Genomic DNA, 18,015 nt, shown 5'->3' with positions numbered 1-18,015 from the left:
GTTCCTGCACCTTAAAATAGGACTTTAGCCAGGGAGTGATTTTAATTTTAACGATTTTACCCCCTTCACCTACCTCCAGGTTGGTTTCTACCAACCCCTTTTTTGTTAGAGGTTTGCCTACATGCAGTTTCGGGGCTTTCTGTGAGACTCTTTTTGTAATCTGAGGGATGACGGGCTGTTTAGCCGCAGGGGGTAAACTTGCCTTAAGGAACTGCCTGCTCCTTAGACAGTACGAAGACCTTCCCCTTAGTTCAGGGTCTGCTGTAATTCCATTATCTGTTTTAAGCGCACTTTTTCTTGGTTCTTGAACGCGAATTTTGTCAGAGGGTAGGTCTATTGAGTTAGATGTTGGATGGATTATGTTGTCTATAGTTCCCTTTTCCCCCTCCACATTTGCTGCAAGGAGCCTACCTACAGAGTTTATGTATTGGTAGGGCGAGAGAAAAAGAGGAGGGCAAAGTTTCTTCTCTGGTGCATCTATTAGTGTCTCTATCGAATATTCAGCCGGGTTAAGGTCACCCAGATTGTTTAACTTGCTCAAAAATGTTAGATTATTAATATAGTCTGCTGAATGCACCCCGTTCTGCACCCCGTTCTGAAGCTGAAACAAGTCCGAGCCCGATAGAATTCCTGGGCAAACCTTTGAGTTTTTAGAATCCCTAGGATGCAGAACCTGTCTGTCCCGTACTTCAGCTCCCCCCGCCTTACCTCTAAGAAACACCGAAATCCGGCTTACTGCTCTCCTGCAGTTTTGTCTAGCCTGTAACGCCGCCTCCCACCAGCCGGCGTTTGCTCTGCTTGCTGATTCCCGGATGAGTGAGCCCTGCTGAGGAGAACGAGGACCTGCCCCCAGCACTCCCGTAGCAGCGTCGGCAGCCTCAATCAGGACGCCGGGGGAAACTATCATCCCGCTAGTCCGTGGCCCCCCCGCCTTTTGGTGAGTTCTTCGGCGAGATACGGATGCCCCCGCAAGGTTTTTGAATACAATGCGGCGTGCTCCCCTCTCTGGTGTTCAACAGCGCGTTCAGCGGCGTGTTGGCGTTGGCTTCAGTAGCGAGGAGACAGAGGACGAATAAAGCCTCAGTTGTACTACTTTTACAATTCTTCGGATATATTACCCCCAGTACGCTCCACAATCCCAAGAATATCGGATTTGTTGAAATTAGCAGCTCCTCTCTGTTTACAACACCATTCTGCAGAGCCCAGGCACGGAGCTCCCGACCGGGTTTATCGACCGGCCGCCATCTTCCCCCGACGCAAAACCGTTCCATGCCAATAGTGTACCATAGTTTGTGCAGCCACCCAGTATGCGAGGGCCGGGTTTTAGTGCCCCAGAGGGATAAGATATGATGTACAGCTGCTCCTAGGGCTATCCCCATTTGTTTCCCCCGCAAAGACTTGAGTGGCAAAGTGAGTGCGTTAGGCAAACCTAGGAGGGTGTATCCGGGAAAGCGGTGGACCTCTGTTTCTAAATAGGTGTCCACGTCTGTAAGAACTTCCTCCCAGAACCCCTGCACCTCCCTACACTCCCAAAGTATATGTGTCAGGGTGCCCGGGTCTCCACAACCTCTCCAACATTCAGGGCTACGGTCAGGAGGGAAAACCTTTTCAAGACCTATTGAGAAATATTGGGCCACAGGGGCAGTAAAAAATAGAACACCTGACTTCTCCTCTATAAAGTGATGGTAGTCAAATGCACTTTTATGGATAAAAACTCAAGGCTTGATTTTGCCAAATAAACAACATAAATGTAGTACTTTCTTTCCTGGGCATTTGCTTAGGTCCAGGCCCTTGGACGCAGCAGATGCAGCACCTCTTTCCCTTAAAGGTTTATGAAGACTGAGTGAAAAGACAATTGAACTCCTTTAAGGTGTTCATACAGTCATGGAGAGTTCAAGAGGTCATATTGCAGGTATGCAGGAGAAGAAAGGCCAAGGTCAATACTGGCATCCTGGCATCGAGGATCTTCCTCAACAGACTTGTGAGAAGGGTCAACCAAGCAGGCACGTCTTCCCTGTGGTTACAATGACAGTTGAAGCATTATTTTATCGGCCAGTACAGAGTAATCAGGATTTTTGCCCTCTTGGAGTACCTCTTCTTCTGAATCACATCAGGAAGTAACATGTTTAAAGAAAAAGCATTGGCAATGCCTATAAAAAGAGCATTCTATGTGGACAAGGGTTCTGGACACTGTTTTATTTTTGCAGTGGTAACAAAGTTGCCATGTAGAGGTGCCAAGCTTTGACGTGCTGTCACCAAATAATGGATACAATGAACAGGATGGAGGATCAATATGGAAGAGTTTATCTGCAGACCAAGATCAAGAAAATAAAAGCTGTCAGGTGATCTTTTTTGTAGATTAAATGCTATTTTGTCTTCCACAACCTCCTAGATTCAGACATACAGTGATTACTTTGTGTTTAATAGTTGCTGCTACCACTGCCATGAACTTGGAGAATGATTGAGGACCTGATTTCATATTGTAAGCCAGAACTTGTTGTGGTAGTGGGAACAACCCAATCCGAAACCTCTTTTGCAACTGGTACATGAAAAAATGTGTCTTGCAGATTTACTGAGAACATTCAGTGCACTTCATGAAGGTTTCGGAAAATTTGATGGAAGGCTAGTCAAAAACTTGACCAATAAGGATCCCTGTGGAGGTGTGAACCGCCAGGAATTCTGGGTTCCGAGAATCAGTGAGATGGCATTGGGCGACTCTGCAGATCATCCTTGGTTTGCTCCATGCAACCAAAATGGGTTACTCAGCACCTCATTAAAGGGGAGCATTGGATCAACTACCTAGAAGAGGGCTGCAAAATCTCTGAGAAGAGGGACCTTGTTCTTTTCATAGCCAATGGCACCTCAAGGACTTTTGCAGCCAAGACAGGTGTGAAAGAGGTAAATTCTTCCGCGGGAGGTACCGAAGGACAATCCACATCCACCTCCGGGGAAGTGTCCAGGTCAATGGCGTTCTTCAGGACCAGGTAGTCACCAGCACCTGTCCCAGTGAAAGAAGGGTGGGAGGAGAGGATGGATTTAATCACTCCTAACATCAGTGCCATGATAAACGATGTTGGGCTTCTGAAAGGGGTCTGAATCTAACGGAAAGGTTCCCTAAAACTGCAAACGTATTCACTATAAGAAAAAGGGACAATTCCGCTATAAATTTTTCATCTTTAGGTCTAGGTCTAGGTCTGCTTAGAATGGTTTTAGGCTTTAGAAAGTGCTAAATCATGTAGCAGATCCAAAGTCAGCACTAGTGGCATAAGAAATGCAAGAGGAATTGTTATTGTAGGTTTGACCGGCACCATGGATGTAACTACCTGTAGAAGAAAGACCTATGCTTCACTGGGTCTATGGGCATAAAAGAGGGAATCTGAACGAGAGTAGAGTGGAAAAGAGCCAGCAGGTCCTTGTTGAAGGCTACTCTCCAAGTGGGATCGGCACCAGGGTCTGGGATTCTGAAGTGGAGTGGGGGCCTCCATGTCCAGAGCAGCACCAGGGCTGAGTCCAGAACCAATTAAATCTCCACCAAATCTAGTTTAGCTACCTCTTGAGAAGGTGCTTCTTCTTGGAGGACTTCTTCTCTTTAGTGTTTAAGGTGTTTTACTTCAAGGATTTACTGGTTGAGGGTGAGCCAGAGAGGGACCTGGAACAAGACATGGTTCTTGACCAATGCCACTTCTCCCGGGACTCATCTCACACCAGAGCCACAAAGAGCTTCACCTCTAGCTTTTAGATGGCCTATGTATGCATACAATTAGATATCGCTCATGACTTGGTGTCATTTTTGGGCCTCCATCTCCAGAGACTGTTAATGTATGGGACAGTCTGCTAGAGAAATGCCATTTATACTGACATTTTGTGGGGAGACCTTTCTGAAACACTTCTGTAAAACAATTTTGTATGGAAAAATGCTTTGAGCAGGACAACTGCAGCTCTTCATCGAAAGATGAAGAAAAAAAGGAGATCATGTCAGTGGGTTGGGGTGGCATCTTACACAACAGCAGGATGACATATTTAGGTGAGAATCCCAGGGTCAAAACAGAGCCGTAGCACCGGCTAGTGGAGCAGGAGAGCCATTCTGTCTAGACCCAGCGAGATGCGTAGCGGAGTCTCAAGATGTGAGGAATCTGCAGGTAGAAGCATTCATGAGAAAATACGGAGTCAGGCTGGTTGAAACAAATATAATCTTAACTGGTTGCAAAGAAGGGACTGATCACATCTGATATCCCCAACATGTGGAGAATGTACCCAATCTGCACTCTGATATATACTATTCAAATAATTCAACAGGTAATCTGTGTAATTCCAAGAAATGTCTTATGTTTTATTTTCTTTCTGATGTCTTTGTCATTTCAAACGTTGAATTGTATTATTCCATTTGTACAATTCTTCTCAACGAAAATATGCCCAATGCATTTCTGGCTTTGCCCTTCATCAAAAGTCCTCAACGGTGTGAAGGTATAAAATACCATTTAAATCAAATGTGTCTGTGTTAATGCCCTGATGTGGCTGTGAAAGGTGTTTCCGTAAATAATACCGGTGTGTCTGTCATAGTAACGGTTAGTAAACCGCTGCAGCGTATATCCCGTTGCCTAGTTTCTCAGCATGAAGGCTGTTGCAGCAATCAAGTCTAGAATTGATACTCACACTCATAAGCAAGTAGTTTAAAATAAGCATCAGTTTAGTCAGCTATTGGAAAAAGCTGCCAACCACAGCTGCATTGAACATTACACTGATGCCCATATATTTTGTTACTTTGGCCTATGTTAGAAGATTCTCACAAAACAATACAAGAGCAGAGAGGGTGAAGGGTATAATACCAGAAATCAATTAAGATATTTTCCATGGCATGCTGGGGACGACATCTTGTCTGATTTTGGGGGAAAGGCAGTTATTAATGTCCACATATTTCAGAAACAGTGCCAAGACAATGTTTTCAATATATTTGCCGTAACATTCAAGGTAAAAAGCGGTCAAATCTGTGGTGTGCAGAACAGTTTTTTAAATAGTGAAATTGCCATTCCCTTTTTTTGCAGAATGGAAAAATGTAAAGAATGACTAATAGGAGGGGTGAGCACCAGTGCAAGCTCCCTAGAAGCAGGACAAGAAATGTATCCCACAGGTTAACCTATTTGTTTTAAAGACCGCAAAAGGGTTTCTGCGTCAGTTGTTGAGACTGGGTTCAGGGCAAAAGGCTGGTTGGTTAAGCCTGGAGAGCATAGCAGTGGATCTTGTTTGTTAGTAAGAGTAATAACTTTCCTAGCTTGCTAATTTTGCCTACAAAAAACGTTAGAAACGTTTCATATCTGGGTTGAATGGAGCACCAAAACATAACTATGCAAGGGTAAGGAATAGCAGCTACATATCTAACAAGTATCTGCCCAGGTACCAGGTAGTTATGTACAGGTTTAATTCTAGCGGAGGTAAAAAAAAAAATCATAAAATTGCATCCTGCAGTTTTGCACTTTATATGTATGCTATGATTGAGGCTACATTTTGCCTTCAAAGTTTACTATTAAAAACAGGTAAAAACAATGCTGTCAGCCACATGTACTACATAACTGATTGGATGCATTTTTTAAAAAAATAATCACTTTCTTACTAAAAGCACTGGTAGTAGACATTTCTCCAAAAATCACTTACCATGTATATCATTTCAAAGACTCTCGCGGCACTCTTCGAGATGTGGCCTCTTAGTGCAAGCATTTCTCATATCACTGAGCTAGTAAAGGCTTATGAACACTATAGCTAGGATTCCACTGCTGTTATAATACAGAGTTCAGAAATGTGAATTGGACCACTGAAGCTGTACCTAATTTCACATTATATGTTGTCTCATTTGCTACTCACAACTACATCACTGTTTCTAATAGCACATACCATTTGGAGAGCAGAGAGGTCTTCAGTAATTCGAAATATCTGCATATTGTAGTCTTTTCTTGCATTCTCGACCTGTAAGAAGGAGAACTGTTTAGATTGCTTGTGGTAGAGGAAGATTATTTCAATGTAAAACAAAGCATTAGGAATAGAAATGAAGTGTTCCCTTGATTGAAAGGTTACCATTGTAATACATTTTGCGTTCAAACTTGCAGGCTCTGTGCTTTATTAATAATTAACAATTAATTGTGGAAGATCAGGTCTCGAGTCTACAGGACACAATATGCTAGCGATGAATTTCAATAGAACTGTATGATATCACTTGATTCTATTTGACATAAAATTATTGATCATTAACTTTGTACTGTACCTGTTAATATCGCCATTCGGTCTTTTTGGAAAGTGCAGGCTACCAACTTGCATTTGCTATAGTACTTTCATTTCTAAGAAGTGCCATGTTAACAAACACATGTACTGTTATGAAGCTGTTAACTAATAATCAAATATAGATTTTGCCAACTATTTTTTTTAAGCTTCCCGTAACATTGAAGTGTTTGCAAGAATGTTTACGGCCTTATCCAGTTTGGAAAGCGATACCAAAGAAAGGGGATGATGGACGTAGCGTTTGAGTAAATCAAACAATCACCCCCAGTCAACTGATCTGGGTTTAATCCATCATCATTCTTTAGCTCACTCCACCACCCCAGTTCAGACACGGCCATATGCAAATCAGTCTGATCCTGTGCCTCACGGGAACAGTCCAGCCCAAACTGCCAAGCCATGTCTTCCCTGGACCGGAAACAAGCATCCTGGGACAGGTTTCGGGTTAATAACCCTCATCAGCAAGGCTATCTTGAATCCAGTGGCAAAGTGAGCAAGGGACCCACGACTGGGCATACTCTGCCAACTTAGGGTGAACAAAGCGATACCAAAGGGGATGATGGACGGAGCGTTTGAGCAAATCAAACACTCACCCCCTGTCAACTGATCTGGACTGACGCACTGACTTGACGCTGTCATCCTCCTGCCGACAATCCAGCTCCAGTGCTTCTGACTCCTCTTGTGGGATGTTGGGAAATCGAGTCCAGAGAAAGAGATACCAACCTATCTCATTCTAAGGTATGGAGCTGATTAGAACCTAGAGAAACCTTTGGCAATTCTTGGTAAAACTAAACCTATGCTAAACCAGCACCTACTTCTTCCCCCGTATTAGACCTAGGTTAGGTACACTGGGGTAGGCGTATTTTAGAAGCACCAGTTGAGTATTTTAGCCTGTGTTATTTATGTATGTATTTTTTTTATATGTCATAGCAACAGACAATGCTATTACAGTATTATTTTATATTACTGTTTACACTGTATGCATTAAACTTCGCACTTTGTCTAACGATTGTAGTAGTTCATATCTCTTGCATGAGAAATAAGACTGTTCAATAAACCCTTTTTATTAAAACGCCCGTCTCTCTATTTCTATGCAACTCTGTAGAAACAAAGCATGCACTATTGACTGAGTGAAATAGTTATCTATTGTTTTCACGACTCCGAAGATATTCTTCTGACTCTAAGGGAAACAAAGTTGTCATGTTTATGCGGTTGTCAGAGACTAATCCCTTCTTGTTCATTCGAGAAAGTTTCTAGTGACCTCTAAGTTAGCTGGCTGGAGTTATATTAAGTTTAATATACTCAATAGAGACATACTGACCTCAGTCCTATGTCAAATCTATAGTGTATGTTAATCCAATGCGCAGAACATATTAGGGATATAGGAACTACACTACAATAGTGGCTAAGGGAGACATAGCCAGATATTGGGGGAAAGCAGAACTGCCCACCATGAAAGAGTGGCGGGCTGGTATGGATATGTACATGGGGGCAGAAAAAAACGGTATATAAAGCAAGAGGATGCCCTAAGAAGTTCAGGAAAGTTTTGCAGTCATGGTTGAGCTATTACAACTTAGAGATGGAGCTAGAGGAAATAGACACAATACAACTCATAATACGGAGTCATAAAGGCGATGGGCTTAATACTACAGAACCCAACAATGCAAACTCTGTATCCTTACCCATCATGATTGTTACCTACTGTATCACACTGATATGTGAGATATACCTGTTGATTATTGTGCTGTTTTTTCAAATAATAAATACAAACAGTTTAAAAGAAAGCTTGGAGAATTCTAAGGGGAAATATTATGGTCCACATGGGCCTTCATTGCGCTATTCATCTCTTTGATAGAACCCCCAAAGGTGGTTTTTGACCATCAGAAAAAGCTACCCAAGATACCTTAGTACTAAGCATGGGCGAATTTTGCGAATCTCGCGTTCGCGAATTTTGCGGATTTGCGAACTCGCAATCCGCAAATTCCCGCGAATTTGCGGATTTTTTTTTTTGTGTGTTCGCGCGTGTTTCTGCCAGTTCGCGAGGGTTTTTACAATTTCGCAATTTGCGAACTTACCTGTCGGGTCGCAAGTTTTGCGAACTTGTTGTTTCTACGTGTCCAGCCTGTTTGGGACACTCTTCTTCATCACTGCCACTCTCTGTCACCACTGCCACTCTCTGACTACTCATGCCACCCTCTGGCCCACCCATGCCACCCTCTGTTTCATCACCACACCCTCTGGTTGTCCACTGTACATTATTTTCGGCAAAGCAAAGCACACCTTCCCTGCCTCAAGTGACCTGAATTAATTTGGGGCTGATTAATGTGTCACAGAATATTTTTTTAGCTGGCACCTGCTTCCTTAGTGCTTCCTGATTAGTGATCTTTTGCACTTGCTAAGTGCTTTCATTGTTGCAAAATTAGTTACAACACCTGCCCTGCCCCAACTGACATATAATGAATTAGGGGCTGATTAATGGATTTTAACTTCCAGCCTGGCTCCTGCTTGTCTCCCTTAGCTGTAATTCAGGACCTTTGTGGCATATGTGTAACTATTCTGAGGTTCAGAGCAGGGTCACATAATAGTTGCAACTGGCAACTGAACTCTGGAGGGGCCCCTCAGGAAGCACTACAGGAAATGGCTACTAATGATGAGCCTGAACTTTTGAACCTGGTAAGTAGTTTCAGTTTTGCTAAGATCGTATTTCTGCAATTTAGCACTTACTCGTGGGGTGCGAAGTTGTACTGGCAAGCCGCGAACTCACGCGAACAGTGCGAGCAAGCCATAAAATCCGCTGCTCGCGGATTTGCGGATTTTGCGGGAGATTCGCGGATCTCGCGGATTGCGAATTTACCGAAAATTCGCAAAATCCGCGAGCGAAACGGATTTTCCGCCCATGCTTACTTAGTACCCGCTGAAACCTGAGGCACCCGTCCTGTAACAGAGGATTTGAACAAGCAGGGCGTTCTAATACCACTTGTTAGTAGATTGCACTATTGAATATCAATTGCCCTGTGGAAACGTGTAATATTTTACTTAGCATAAGCCATTTTGGCTATGGTCTCCATTTTGTTTCCTTTGTAATTCTTCTGTCCTCTGCTGCTCGTCTTTTCACTCTGCTTGTTTTACCTATTTTAGTTGACCTCCTGACATGGCTAAGCAATGTACGTGCTGGGGATTTGTAGCTGCCAGTGCACCTGGTCTCAGATGTTAAATGTTGAATATTTACTGCTGCGATAAGCATTGCTGCTCGCCCTCCCACTTTGCTGACCACGTAGTCATTCATCTGCCCAGGTTTGCTGATCGCTATTTCTAAACTTGTTCTTTCCATTTCTGTTCACATGCTTACATTGCAAGGAAAACGGTATAAAAGGGACAATGGTTTGTGAATTCAGTGTACTACCTCCTGCAGTACTTGAGAGTGTTGTGTGGACGTGATCCCACTCATGAGTGATTAATAAACTTGTTATTTTATTTCAACTCCAGTGCTGATCGATTTTTGTTATTCATTGGAACCCGTGGACCAAGAGGGTGACCCTGCACCAGTGTACCCCTAAAAAGGTACATTTCCACACACCGAATATTGTGTTATCAGAAAATCAAGGACAGAATATCGAAGGACATTGTAATGAAAGGTAAATGCATTTTGTGAAGTACAGATTTACTACTCCTAACTCCACATCTATGTACCCTAAAGATATATGTACTCCGTAGGTACATATATGTGGAGTTCAGGTATAGAAAAATCAGACTCTCTTACCTATCAATATATCTTTTTCAATACTTTATCGTCTATATTGTGTTCCATTATTATTCTGGGGTCAATATTCAGGTCCACAGTAGATGTAACACCCCAATTCTCCCCATACACAATGCAGGGAAGGACAATGCGTACATGTTCGTACAGGACCTCAGGACTATTACCATTGTGGTTATCCACAACTTTCCCTGAGGTCCCCAACCATGTTACCAATCTGTCCAGCATCTTTGCTAGGGCCCAATGGTTCACAATGGTTCACCTTTGTCATGGAAAAGGCCTAAAAAAGAAATTGGAGACCCTGTTTTTCCCCCCAGAATTTACTCTGATTTAATGTGTTGATAGTGTACTGTTGTCATCTGTTACTCTAGATCAGTGCAAGGAAGACTCAGTCTATCTTCCTATCGAATTGGCTAAGAAAAGGCATATGACTTCAAAGGAAAAAATGTACCTTTCAAGAGTGAGATATCTTGGCTATGTTCGGAAACTAAAATGTCTGGCTGCTTTACCACTATACCTGTGATTCTTGAGAGCGCTCGCTTTCCAAAAGGTTGAACCACGCATGAATGGTAGTCATGGGCTGACCCATGATGCTCCCTTCAAACCACTCTGTGTCCTCTGCATAACTAGATTTGCAGTTAAATGAGGATGTTGTGGTATGATACTGCAGAATGATTGAACAATGTCCTTACAGTTTCTATTCTAATCTGTGAGATATCCTACCTAGCTCCGACTTAAGTCTGACGTTTACTCCAGCATGGTGCTTTTGTATGTACCTGCATATCCCAGTGGAAAACCGTTCTACAGCTCCGCTGGTGAGAGGCCTATCAGATCTTGCTCATCATGAACACTGCTGTTAAATTTCCATGCCTAGCCACCTGGTGTCACTCCTTCCTGAAGTATGAACTGGCATCTCCTCTACACCAGTCTCTTGGTGGATCAAAGACTCTGTACCCACTTCTGCTGCCTGCTCCAGCACCACGTGACTGACTCACATTGTTACTGCCTCATTCCACAGTAAACAATTGCCTCCTTCTAGATACCAGATTCCTCTGTGGTTATGACCTGTTATCATCCTTCCCGCTTTGAGCATCTGGCTGGTGGTAGGGTACATACTTGCTGTAGAATGGAGAATTATTGCAGAAGGAACTGTACTGAAACTCCATGGTATGAAACTGCTGCTAGACATACAAGGGTAACTCCTATGTGTTACTGCTGGAAAAGTAGAGGAAGACCATTAAGTCTTCCTCTTGCTGGATCTGCCACCACATTCCTGTTGATGCAGGAGATAGTGTCACACGACTAGGTTAGGCCCAGGAAGGAAACACTGCCATCTTTACATATACACGTTTCTTAATTTGCCTTCCTTTATACACAATGTGTTTTGACACACATTTGCTTGAGTGAGAGTGCAGGATTAGTTTCACTGAAACCACATGCTTACAGGTCCACTTCGTAAGTACACTATAACGACACCTTGAACATTTAGTACAATGCCTGAACATACATTGTGTAAATGTTATTTGTTATTCCTCCATGAGGCGAGATGGCTATCACAAGAGAATAAACAAATGTCAGCCTGGCTGAAGCCTTGACATAGACGCATTGATGATGTTATTATAAATACACATTTCCGTTTTCACATCAGAGGAGCACTCTGCTGTCATTGCAAAGTCATAGCTACTGTTAGAGTATCAGCTCAGCTGATTCCTGTTTAGCCTCTGCTAGGAGAGATGTCCAACTTGTGACCAAGATGAGCACCTACATTCAATTACCTTCAGGTTGTGGGGAGTTAGATCATCCAGTAGGGGATTATGGGCAGATCATCCACCCATGGCAAATAGATTGAGGAGCACATAGTGGGAGTACACTATACAAAGTACGTGTATGCCAGCATATGTACATTGTTTTAGTAAAATGGTGTAATCCTGTATCATCCTTTATTCTTTTCACTCTTCTCATATTACCTTGATCTGCTTCTTTCTATTAACAATAGCAGCGCATATATTTTACACAAGAATCACAATGGTTCAATAAATATTGAAATGCTGCTTTGTGCATTTCTTGTGTATCTTTCTGAGTATGCATGAGTGACTGAGCAGCGAAAGGTTTAAATATGTTACCACAATTCCTTGGGGAGTGAGGGTTGTCATGTTCTGAGTTTGCCCAAAACATTTGCCACCTTACTAGGGTTAGGGGTACATATGGTGGCACTGTGGGCTAGCAGGTCTATAGGCCAACATATCCTGAGGGTGAGCATGGAATCAGTCTAGCACCATCTCAATGTTTATGTTGTCCCACAAAAGAACAGTTCCTACTGAGAAAGTTTTAAACCGTAAGACAATAGAATCCCCTTGATTGGAGTGTAAGACAGTTTTAATGACAGTTGCCTGCAGAGTATCTACCTTGAACATAGGCTGATAGTGTGCGCCGTCATCTCGCCATTTTCTTTCCCTTCCCTTGAAAAGTTCAGCAATCCATTTTACCGTAACATGACAGACTCATCTTGCAATTAAGGAGCAAGGATTTATTGCTCAGACAGGAGTGAGGGGAGCAAATGTTTCCAGTAGATTTGTTGGACAAAGTATATATAATTTAACTGTAGAGAACTTTTCATTTGAGTCCCCTCCCTTTGAGGGCTACCTGCCCTAAGGGCTATAGTTCTCAAACACCGCCCCAAGGAGATTATGAATATTTAATTTGCTGATCAAAAGCTTACCCTTGGATGCCTCAACATTGGACTGCGACTTGCAACCCAGGGTATATTGCTCCTGCCATAAGACACTTTGATGGTCATTCATTAGTGTGAAAGAAGGGAAGGCAAGCCGTTTCACCTACCTACAGATTATTTCAGGTTTGGAATGACTGTGGCTTTAGATGAAATAAGAAGGAATGCAGACATTTTGGAATAAAAGGCAATTTTCAAACCTTGCATGGCGAGCAGGATTGTGTAAGACTAATAGGGCCGATATTGTACTCATGAATGATATCTTCCCCGCAAGGCCATTCTCAACTTCCCTAAGGGAGAGATCCTGACTCCAGTATATTAGATACGTTCTTGCTGAGATTAGCCAGTTTCTGTCATGTGGTGATACTGCATTGATTTGCGTTAGGAGAAATGGTATGCATACCAGGTAGATTGTACATAAATTTCAATTTGAGCGTTTTATAGTGAGAGTCCTGATCAGTTTAAATGACAATTGTCTTTGATCTTTTGCTTTGCTGTCTGCTATTTTGGATTAAACAATAGTTAGACTTTAGACTTCCTGACATGTGTATTATTCTTAATATACACGTATGAAAATGAATGCGTATCCCAGCTGTACTGATAGGAATAGTTACCTACTTCAATCTTTGTTCTCCTCCAGAGGAATCCTCGGTATAGTCAAAAGGATAGGATTATCCGGCTCACATGTAGAAACATGGAGCACTTTTTTTTAACAAAAAATAATTACATATACTTTTCTTTTGAAAATAAATATTTTTAAACAAAGGATTTGTCACAGCTATATTGACTAATGTTCACTAATTACTTTAAAAAAGAAATCAATTTAAAATGAATAAAACAGGATAATTTTAATTAACTTAGGGACAAGACAACTTTTTTATGAACCTTTTTTAAAAGGAAGGGTGAGAGAAAATGATGACAATGAAGCTTAACAGGCTGCAGTCTGAAAGGCTAGGAAAATCAACACTGCTCCGTTAAGTAACAGAATACTATGGGGCTCAACGATAATGATAGAACGGAGGTTAATTCTTTTGACATATCTCCGGGGATGATGAACTGTTGCCTATACCTATAACATGGATTTCCCAGGAGGATACATAGGATCACAGGTAAGTAATAATTACTTTTCTTCATTAGTCATAAACACTAAAAAGAACGACAAGCACATCCCTAACACAGGTGGAGAAAAATGCAAAGTGAAACACCATCAAACCAAAACATTTTCTCAGATTAGCTTAGACCACTTGGATATCTGCTCTGGAGCCTGTACCCAAAAAATAATGTATGTATGGACTTTTACGTAGCACATTTATACCAGCAATGGAAACACTCCTTAAAAATCCTGCAGTGGGTGGCTTACCTCATGCTAAATGGGCTTGGGCCAACCAGATGAGATTCTGTTGTTATCAATCAATCAATCAATCATAGGCATTTATAGAGCGCTCTACTGACCCGGAGGGTCTCAAGGCGCTAGGGGGGGGTGTGCTGCTGCTACCCGAACAGCCAGGTCTTGAGCTTCTTCCTGAAGGCGAGGTGGTCTTGGGTCAGGCGCAGGTCGGTCGGGAGGGAGTTCCAGGTCTTGGCGGCCAGTTAGGACAAGGACCTTCCTCCTGTTGTCGTTCTTCGGATGCGGGGGACGGCGGCGAGGGCGTGACTGGCTGATCGGAGGTGTCGTTTGGGAGCGTAGAAGTTGATGCGGTTGTTGAGGTAGCTCGGGCCTTGGTCGTGAAGAGCTTTGTGTGCGTGGGTAAGGAGACGGAAGGTGATTCTCTTGTTGACCGGGAGCCAGTGCAGGTCTTTTAGGTGTCCGGAGATGTGGCTGTGTCGTGGGATGTCGAGGATGAGTCTGGCTGAGGCGTTCTGGATCCGTTGGAGTCTCTTCTGGAGCTTGGCGGTGGTTCCGGCGTAGAGGGCGTTGCCCTAGTCCAGACGGCTGGTGACGAGTGCCTGGGTGACAGTCTTCCTGGTCTCGGTGGGGATCCACCGGAAGATCTTCCGTAGCATGCTCAGGGTGTTGAAGCATGACAAGGAGACGGCGTTGACTTGCTTGGTCATGGAGAGGGAGGAGTCCAGGATGAAGCCCAGGTTGCGTGCGTGGTCTGTCGGTTTGGGTGCGGTGCCCAGGGCGGGGGGCCACCAGGAGTCGTCCCAGGCGGAGGGCGAGGATCCCAGGATGAGGACTTCCGTCTTGTCCGAGTTCAGCTTCAGGCGGCTGGTCGACATCCACTCGGCTACCTCTTTCATCCCTTCGTGCAGGTTGGCTCTGGCGGCGGCGGGGTCGTTGGTCAGGGAGAGGATCAGCTGGGTGTCGTCGGCGTAGGAGATTATGTTGAGGTTGTGTTGGTGTGCGATGGCCGCGAGGGGGCTCATGTAGACGTTGAAGAGGGTTGGGCTCAGCGAGGATCCTTGAGGGACGCCGCAGATGACTTTGGTGGCCTCTGACTTGTACGGTGGTAGACGGACTCTCTGTGTTCTTCCGTCGAGGAAGGAGATGATCCATTCCAGCGCCTTCTCCTGGATTCCGACGTTGTCCATCAGGGTTCGGATGTCATCGGTGGCAGCGATGAGGGCGGTCTCGGTGCTGTGGTTGGCTCGGAAGCCAGACTGTGAGGGGTCGAGGGATCCGTTCATCTCGAGGAAGGCGGCCAGCTGCTTGTTGACGGTCTTCTCGATGACTTTGGCTGGGAACGGGAGCAGCGAGATGGGGCGGTAATTCTTGAGTTCGGTGGGGTCCGCTGTTGGTTTCTTGAGTAAAGCGCTGAGTTCGGCATGCTTCCAGCTCTCAGGGAAGGTGGCGGTGGTGAAGGAGGTGCTGATGATGTCCCGCAGGTGGGGTGCGATGACGGCGTCGGCCTTGTTGAAGACGTCGTGAGGGCAGGGGGTCGGTCGGAGATCCGGAGTGGATGGAGTTCATCATGCGGACGGTTTCTTCGGTGCAGATCGGAGTCCAGGCGCGGAGGGTGGTGGTGGGGGGCGGTGGTTCGGTCGAGTTGAACGTGGCGTTCGTCGGTTGGGTGTTGAAGCTATTGTGTATGTCCGCGATCTTGTTGTGGAAGTAGGAGGCGAGGGAGTTGCAGAGTTCTTGCGATGGGGTGATGTCGTTGTTTCCGGCGTTGGGGTTGGAGAGCTCTTTCACGATGTTGAAGAGTTCCTTGCTGTTGTGTGCGTTGTTATCCAACCGGTCCTTGAATGCAGTTTTCTTGGTGTCGCGGATCAGTTGGTGATGCTTCCGGGTGGCAAGCTTGAGGGTGGTCATGTTGTCCGGTGTTGGCTCCCTTCTCCAGGTTTTCTCGAGGGCTCGGCAGTTCTTCTTGGAGCTCTTGAGTTCGTCGGTGAACCACGGGGCCTTCTTGCTGCCGGGTCTGCTGGGCGGGGTCCTCAGTGGGGCGAGTTCGTCCGCGCAGTTGCTGATCCACTTCGTGAGGTTGTCGGCGGCCTGGCTGGGGTTCGCTGAGCTGGCGGGAGGGTGCTGGCTCAGGGAAGTGGCGAGCTGGTTGGCTGTGATCTTGCTCCAGCTTCTGCGGGCGACCTGTTGCTGGTGGTGGTGGGTCGTCGTTCTTCTGAAGGTGAAGTGGACGCAGCTGTGGTCCGTCCAGTGGAGTCCTGTGGCGTCGCTGAAGGCGATGTCTTTGCTGGATGAGAAGACGGCGTCGAGTGTGTGTCCGGCGAGGTGGGTGGGGGTGGTCACCAGTTGCTTGAGTCCGAGGTTGGCGAGGTTGTCGAACAGGGTGGTGGTGTTGCGGTCGTTGTTGTTCTCCAGGTGGAAGTTGAGGTCCCCCAGGAGGATGTAGTCAGCGGAGGGGAGGGCATGCGGGCTGACGAAGTCGGCTATGTCCTCGCTGAATTGGGTGCGTGGTCCCGGGGGACGGTAGATCAGGGTGCCTCTGAGGGTGGTCTTCGGGTCGGTGTGGATCTGGAAGTGTAGGTGTTCGGCGGTGGTCAGGATGTCGTCGGTGTAGGTCGTGATGCGGATGGTGTCCCTGTGGATGATGGCGATGCCTCCTCCTATCTGGTTGGCGGTGCGGTCCCTCCGGGTGATCTTGTAGCCCTCTGGGATGGCGATGGCGATGTCGGGTGCTGAGGAGGCGTTCATCCAGGTCTCCGCGAGGAAGGCAACGTCAGGAGCAGTGGTGTCGATGAGGTTCCAGAGTTCGATGGCGTGTCTGTGGACTGAGCGGGTGTTGAGCAGGATGCACTTGAGGTGGTTGCTGCTGGTGTTCGTCTTGGCGGGTGCTGGTGCGAGGCAGGTTCGGATGCAGGTGAACTTGCAGGCGGTACAGCAGAAGGGTCCGTGGGAGCGTCTCGGGGTGGCACGGTAGCATCCCGGGACTCGTCCGTCGTTGAGTGCGATGAGGGTGGTGGCGTCGTACGTCCGGCGGGTGGGCTGGGAGCTGCGGGGGCCAGGGGTCCAGGCACGGACGGGCGCAGACGGGCTTACCTTTGGCGCACCTTCGGCGCTCAGTCGGCGCTCCCGCTGCGCGCGTCCGCTGCGCGGTCGCTGAGGGGGCGTCATAAGAGGGGAGCAGGGAGGGCGGGTCCCCTGGGAGGCGGGAAGGGGTTAACCAATCGTGTGGCGGGGGGGCGGGGCCGCAGGCAGGAGGCGCGGGAACGGGACCGGCAGAGCTGGCGGCCCAGCGGCGGCTGGGGCGCTGCTGGCGGCGTCGGCGAGGGTCAGCAGGTAGGCTGGGCTGCAGTGGCAGGCACGGTGAGGAGCAGGGGGGCGACCAGGCCGGAGGCGCAGTGGTCGCTCCCTGGAAGCAGGCGAGGTCCCCTTTAGAGGGGAGCAGGGAGGGCGGGTCCGCTGGGAGGCGGGAAGGGGTTAACCAATCGTGTGGCGGGGGGGCGGGGCCGCAGGCAGGAGGCGCGGGAACGGGACCGGCAGAGCGGGCGGCCCAGCGGCGGCTGGGGCGCTGCTGGCGGCGTCGGCGAGGGTCAGCAGGTAGGCTGGGCTGCAGTGGCAGGCACGGTGAGGAGCAGGGGGGCGACCAGGCCGGAGGCGCAGTGGTCGCTCCCTGGAAGCAGGCGAGGTCCCCTTAAGAGGGGAGCAGGGAGGGCGGGTCCGCTGGGAGGCGGGAAGGGGTTAACCAATCGTGTGGCGGGGGGGCGGGCCGCAGGCAGGAGGCGCGGGAACGGGACCGGCAGAGCGGGCAGCCCAGCGGCGGCTGGGGCGCTGCTGGCGGCGTCGGCGAGGGTCAGCAGGTAGGCTGGGCTGCAGTGGCAGGCACGGTGAGGAGCAGGGGGGCGACCAGTGCAATATTTAATGATT

The 18,015-nt window shown here is 46.8% G+C and overlaps 1 protein-coding gene across 1 annotated transcript in view; it reads right to left on the bottom strand.

Moving 5' to 3' along the window:
• SCLT1 (sodium channel and clathrin linker 1) overlaps positions 1-18,015 on the bottom strand; it is a 511,633-nt gene that overhangs the window by 197,860 nt on the left and 295,758 nt on the right. The window contains exon 13 of the mRNA XM_086962162.1: positions 5,887-5,958. Coding sequence (XP_086818288.1) covers positions 5,887-5,958 — 72 coding nt within the window. The remainder of the gene's footprint in view (positions 1-5,886; positions 5,959-18,015) is intronic.

This window comes from Lissotriton vulgaris, chromosome 3_1, assembly GCF_964263255.1.
Source record: "Lissotriton vulgaris chromosome 3_1, aLisVul1.2, whole genome shotgun sequence".
NCBI classification, from domain to species: domain Eukaryota; kingdom Metazoa; phylum Chordata; class Amphibia; order Caudata; family Salamandridae; genus Lissotriton; species Lissotriton vulgaris.
The sequence above is the reverse complement of the archived record's forward strand: the minus strand, read 5'-3'. Positions and strand labels throughout refer to the sequence as shown.